Raw genomic sequence first — 6,844 nt, 5'->3', positions numbered from 1 at the left:
CAAAACTCAAATAAAACAAACAACTTAGGTATTCTTTCTTTCGTTATAATGCTTATAATTTTACAACTTAAAGGGTACTTGTACGGTTTGTATACGTGTACAGTACGAGTATTACGGTTAAAAAACTGTTCCTCGACGTCGTCTCTCAACAGGTTGCCCATCACTGTGGCGTTAGCACAGGCGCCGTGGGAATTGTAGTCGTTTATAGTGCGTTGACTACAGACGTCCCAATTAGGTGGCCTTTCTTATCAAATCAAAATACTGGCTCTAACACTACGCATACTAAGTGAGGACCATCCAGTTAGGCTATACAGTTTGCAATGATGAGTCCTATAGGGTGCATTTGATAACGCAGTGCAGCATGGTAGAGTGGGTCAAGTTTGGCCAAAACAGTGGGACAGGCAAATCTATAGATGGTATCACCGTAGTCCAGCTGGGACAGGAATAAGCCAGAGACATTTAAGTCTGAAAAGGAAGCCAAGAGTGAATTTCAATTTCCTTGATAGAACTTCAATGTGGTGTTTGAAGTTCAGATTACTGTCCAACCAAAAGCCAAGATATTGGTAGGTATCGACAAACTCAACAGAAACACCATCAAGGGTGTCAATGGAGAGGCAAGAGGACGCTGACTTCGGAGCAAAAAGCAGTGCTTTGGTTTTCTTACTGTTCAATAGCAGTTTAGAATCAAGAAGTGCATGCTGCAGCGTGATAACAGATCAGATTTTAAAATTGGAAACGGTCATATCCAGAGAAGGAGCACATGAGTATACAATAGTGTCATCAGCATACATATGATAGGTAGAAAATTGCATCTGATTACAAATATTGTTTACATATAATAAAAAGAGCAAAGACCCCAAATTAGAGCCCTGTGGAACTCCCTTCTCCAAGGTGACAGGGTCAGAGACAGTACTACCCAACCTGACGCTTTGAGTACGGTCGGTTAGATAACTAACTAACCAGCAAATGGCATTATGACCGAAACGAGACATCAACATAACATCAGACATAATGTGGTGATCTACAGTGTCAAATGGTTTGGCTAGGTCAATAAACAATGCAACACAAACAGATTTTTTATCCAAAGCAGCCTTAATATCGTCTAAGACTTTCAGACTGGTAGTCACAGTACTGTGCTTTGATCTGAATCCAGATTGCATAGGGTTAAGGATGTTGTGTGAATTTAAAAAAAGTTTTAGCTGAGTAGAAACTGGGACTCAATAATCTTTGATAACACAGAAAGATTTGAGATAGGACGATAGTTATTCAACTCCGTGGGATCACCAGCTTTCAAGAGGGGCGATACCAGAACTTGCTTCCACACAGCTGGCAGTGTGTGAGTGGACAGGGAGAGATTCAAAATATCTGTTACTGGTTGTGCTATAATCTGAGCTGCAATTTTTAAAAAGAACGAGTTGAGGCCGTCAGGCCGGGCAGACTTTTTAGGGTCAATTGAATGCAAACCCTGTAAGACTTCAGAGACCGAGAAATAAGCTAAATCAAAAACAGGGGAGTTCATCTCTTGACTAGGGCTGTGAGTACCACCATTTAGAGAGTCATGACTTTGCTCATCAAAAATGTGACCAGCCTGTTTGAAGTGAGCACTGAAAGCATTAGACATACCATCTGAATCTGAAATAAAATAATCACTGACCTTTACTTTTTGTGGGAAACTAGAAACCTTCTTGTTCTGAAGTGATTTAATTGTTTTCCAGAACTTAGAATGGTCATTAAAACAATCAGTGGTTAAGCTCAGATAGTAAATCAGCTTTAGCTTTTTTAATAAGGGCAGAACATTTATTTCTGAGGACACGAAAAGGAAGCCAGTCATCACTAGTTAGACTTTCTAACTAAGGACCATTGCTTATTTCGATCATGAATTAGATCAGATAATTCTCTAGTAAACCATGGAGTGTTTTGACTCACGTGACATATTTGGTTCTTAGATCTTGACGGGTTGCCGACTCCAGCAAAGGTAATTTGTGACTAGATTGCGCCATCTAGTGGGATCAACTGAAATGCCGGGTATTGAAGGAAAAAGGCAAAATGAATGCGGTCTTTACTGTCATTTGGACCATTTTGTACCAATATTTGGCGGCCTGGATTAAAAAGGCCAACGGGCCGCATATGACCATGCCTGGTCTAGACCCCGGGGGGGGGGGGGGGGTTAATCGCCAAAGACTTAACATTTATCATATGGCATGTGTCAATAAATGTTCTTTAAACAAAATGAAGTCTCTCCTGATTGAAATAGATAAAAAGGAATTTGGAGGGGCTCGTTAAGATCAATTTAAAGATAGATGTCATTGTCCAGATAAAAATAAATATTTACACACACCATACAACATAAATACATCTGTACAGAAAACAGTGTGTTAGTGTGGCATTAAAGGTGGGGTAGGTCATTTTGGAGAAACCAGCTCGAGTGCGCTAGAATTTGAAAATATCAAAAATCTGCCACTTCCTTCCAGAGCCCCTCCTCCAACACACACACGAACGCGCACATGACCAATGAGGGCACGAGATAAGTTTGTGCACAGATGGAAGGCTGACAGGCAGGTAGGCCATCCAGTTATTTTAGCCGGTCGTGCTTTTTACAGCGCCACGGCTTCTAGAGATGATATTTTTTGGGGATTTTTTGTCAAAGCACTTCAAATATTCATTGCTATCGGGATGTTAAGAGCATTCCATGGAATATAACAAAAAGTGTATCTCGAGCCGGTTTCTCAAACTTACCCCACCTTTAATCATTGCTAGGGTAGATATATGAGGCAAACATACATACAATAAAAAACATAATTGAACCACAGTAATAAACAAACCAGCACTACTTCCTTATAGCAACGTTTTTGTACTTTAAAATCCATTTCCTGCTTGATGTCTCGGCCTACACCATGATAGGACACATTTACGTAAGAAAAGATACACTACTAATGGTTTAAAATGACAGGTGTTGCTGACATTGTTTTCTATGCTAGCAGCTGATGAATTGTATAATGTCTTTGGTAAAATGCTTTATTTGTGCTGCACAACTATGGTGAAGTTCAAACAGAGACTGAAAGCAACAATGAAACCGAGGAGAATTTCCTGACCAATATTTGAACATACATTTTTCATTTGTAACTTTTTGTAAACTTTGTCATCAGCTGTTTGAGTAAATGTGAGGAATGTAAGACAGACAGACCTAAAGCATTGCTCAGTGTTAATGGGGGAAAGGTAGGTTTTTCTTCCATAAATGTGTCTCTGTTTTAGCTAAACTTCATGTGTTGGAAATAACTGTTACGTGTATGGATATTGATTTTGTTCAGTATGAAATTAAAGAATTCTAAGACTTTTATTGCTCTTTCGTGTATTGTTTAAGGTACTTCTACTTTTATCAGAGTATTTTTAAACACGAGTATCTGTACTTCTACTTGAGTAAAGGAGGTGTTTACTTATCTGTCCCCAGGTGCACAACACACAGTCTGACCTACAGTAGCATTGATAACAGGAACTATCTGACAGGAACTATGATCACATTGACAAGCCCAAAAACAAAACACAGCCACTATGATTTTTATCAGCAACACCTGTGACACATCTTTGCATATTCATAAACAACACAGCCACAAAGTTTAACTTCAAAAAAGGAAAGAAGAAGAAACTGAATTCTGGTAGAACGAGAAAACAGACACATTTGATTAACTTATTTAAAGGATAGCAGCCACAGTTTCTAAAATGTAACTTCCTTCTGCAACTAAACCATCACTTTCAATTGATGTTATTTTAAATTACTACTGTACTGATACAACTTATTTACATATGTTCACTATTGTAAACTATTAAGACTGGATCTATAAACCCCTCACCTCACATATTAACAATTTTTCGGTTCATGTTTATGAAATTAACAAATGGATGAATAAACATTTAAAAAACCTTTAAAATCCAGTATAAAAACTGATCTTCTTCTTCGTGTTTAGTTCCTTCAGAACTCCATATTCCTGACCTCCAGGATGAGCTCCAGTTCTCAGATTAAGGTTTCTGAGAATCTCAAAGTAATGGTTCCAGTTTCCGTTGCTGTCCACTCCGAACCCAAAAACACTGACCTGGGAAAACAAGAATTGTTCTGTGAATCCCAGCTGAATTGAGCATTGCTGTCAACAAATGTTTTTGTTTAATGTATTATTTTGAATAAATGCTTCATAAAGTTGAATATACATTAACCTTTCTCCATTTTCTATGTTACATTAACTTGGGTTCTAGTAACCAATTAGCCTTTTGGACATTCTATCATCCACAACCATTAATGATGTCTTCATCATTTTAGAAAAATACAGAATGTCTTTCTTGTCAAGAGTAAGGTAGGAGTGTTAATTAGAAAACCTTCATATTTGGTGCTGCTCTAGAGTCAGGGCTGGACTGGGACAATAAGTCAGGCCGGGTATTATATGCCCAGCCAGGCCACTACCAGTTTTTTGCGCCATTTTGCTGGATTTATTTGTCAATATTTACAGCGTTGCTGCCCATAGTGATAGTCCTCTAGTTGAAATCTACTACCCAAAAATAAACATATGGAGATGGGTTACTATTTAAAAAAATGTGCAAATCTATTTAGGAACCTAATCATGTGAACATATTTGTAGTGGGGGTGGACCTCAAATCCTATGGGGGGTCCGGGGGCATGCTCCCCCGGTAAGATTTATTTTTTAAATGTTGGGCTTGAATGCATCAATCTGGTGCACTTTGAGGGGAAAATAAAGAGACTACACCCATATGAAACAGAAATGTATACATTTAAATAATAATAAAATCATAAGAACATGGCCATAACCAATAACATACCATATCCAATATGAAAAAACATTGAAACTTGTTTATTTATTTGTTTTCGGTTCATTTATATGTGTGAGTGTGTCTGTGCTCCTGAACCAGCCTCTCCCCCCTCTCCCCCCTGCTCCTCTTTGAGGCAGCAGCAAAGAATAGTTTTAGCTCTCAACAAGTTTTAAAAGTTTATCTTACCTTTTTTCACCAAGTTAACATTTTATTTGTATTATTCATGCATATTTTACTAATCACTCCCCCCTCAAATGGAAATATGTGTTTACATAAATGGTGACCGAACCGTTTGAGACCCACTGAGATAACTTAAACTAAGTTAACTATCTAAAGACTCAGAGAGTCCTTTACCTCACCTGAGCTGATGTTATCAGCCTCTCAGTCTGACAGCAGAGGACTCTCCTCCACCTTGTTGTTGAAACAGCTCCTTATATCCGTTAGCGCAGCTAGCTAGCACCAGATGCTAACAACAACAATACATGTGACCGTTGCGCACGCTTTCTCTCTCTCGCTCGCGCCACACATACACACACACACACCCTACCGAGCTTGAATGACACACAGAGACCAATCGAGGGCATTAGTGTATGATCTGTATGAAAGTGGCCATGTCGGCAGGCCACATCATGTAGACAGCCAGTCCTCCTCTGTGAGGCAGAGTCAGACCCACATTTGCGCAGCATTTGTGTTCATAAAAAAAAATCCTCAGGCCAGCAGGCCACTTAACAGGCCAGGCCATCGGGAAACCTCCCCGTCCTCCCGATGGCCAGTCCGGGCCTGGGATGCAGTGACACAAATATTTGGGAAGGCTTAGCTTTCCCTAGCCTACAGTATCCGCCGCCCCTGTCCGCTTCTGAAATGCTTCTGAAACGCGCCCGGTAGGGTATGATGCCGGAGGAGGCCGGTGTTACCGAATAAGATGTAGGCCGAACAACTGGAGATATTCTTTAATGGTAAAGGCAGATGTATCAGGGGCATGGCCTTTGTCGAATAACCAGGAAATACACATTTTGATCGCTTCTTCTGTCGCTTACATACATCTTTAGGTATATTTGGCTCCATAGGAACACTTTGATGCACATTCAGTACCAGTGTGTGAGGTTGTGGTTGCGATGCCGATATGCGGACGCGTACAGCGAGGACTACAAAAAGACACATGAGGTGAATGGCGATGTGTGTTCAAAACATTGCAAGCTTGAATAAATCATTTAAACCATTTATTTTTGCCAGACTTATGACTGAATATCATTCTTAATGTGATACCAAGTCCATATGAGACCTGTGTATACCTTCAGACAGCCTACAAGTGAAGCACGCGTTGTTTACTCACAGTTTGAAAGCAGCGTGGAGAAGTCTTCAGCTGTAGAGCTGTGATCCGCCCAGGATAACTTGTGATATGACTTCTGTGGCTTGTTCTTGTTGTCAGTCTTATATTTGTATAATGTATCGTTATTAATATGATGTCGAGTTGATTTGAGACCCGTTTATACTTTCATACCGTCTGTTAGTAAAACATACTGTCTGTCTGAGTTGTTTACACCCATCTCCAACGCAGCGTGGAGAGCTGTGGTAAACTGTGATCCACTCAGATTAAACTGTGATACGAGTTCTGTGGTTATCAACCAGCGATCATGTTTAATATTAAAGACTACACACATGTATCCCTTATCAAAACGGTATTCTGCACTTTGCCGCACTTATCCAGATAAGATGTGACTGTTTACTTGGTTAAATGTCGATACAGCGACACCGAATGACGAGGGTATCACATAGGCTACGTTGAGAACTAGAAACACATATATTAATACTTTTCCACACTGTTGTTAACATGTTTTCGTCTGTCCATGCTCAGTCAGTATATAGCCTACTATTTCAAAGCAAATGCCTACTATCATATTTATATTATATGGCTTAAAGTGTACATGCATTCGCTCCCATTATAAAGAATGGTCGGGTTGAATTGTTCTGACTCTTTTAACAATGTTAATGTGAGAAAATAATCTGTAATGATAAAATACATTGTATT

At 39.5% G+C, this 6,844-nt stretch overlaps 1 protein-coding gene across 3 annotated transcripts in view; it reads right to left on the bottom strand.

The window, feature by feature from the left end:
* Positions 1 to 2,342: 2,342 nt before the first annotated feature.
* Positions 2,343 to 6,844, bottom strand: part of LOC307022287 (CMP-N-acetylneuraminate-beta-galactosamide-alpha-2,3-sialyltransferase 1-like) — a 39,959-nt gene continuing 35,457 nt past the window's right edge. For all 3 annotated transcript variants that reach the window (XM_079655001.1, XM_079655000.1, XM_079655002.1), the window contains exon 7: positions 2,343 to 4,088. In XM_079655001.1, coding sequence (XP_079511127.1) covers positions 3,921 to 4,088 — 168 coding nt within the window. In that variant the 3' untranslated portion in view covers positions 2,343 to 3,920. The remainder of the gene's footprint in view (positions 4,089 to 6,844) is intronic.

The sequence above is a fragment of the Notothenia rossii genome, assembly GCF_949606895.1.
Source record: "Notothenia rossii genome assembly, chromosome: 10".
Lineage (NCBI taxonomy): Eukaryota > Metazoa > Chordata > Actinopteri > Perciformes > Nototheniidae > Notothenia > Notothenia rossii.
This window is presented reverse-complemented; position numbering and strand designations above follow the sequence as displayed.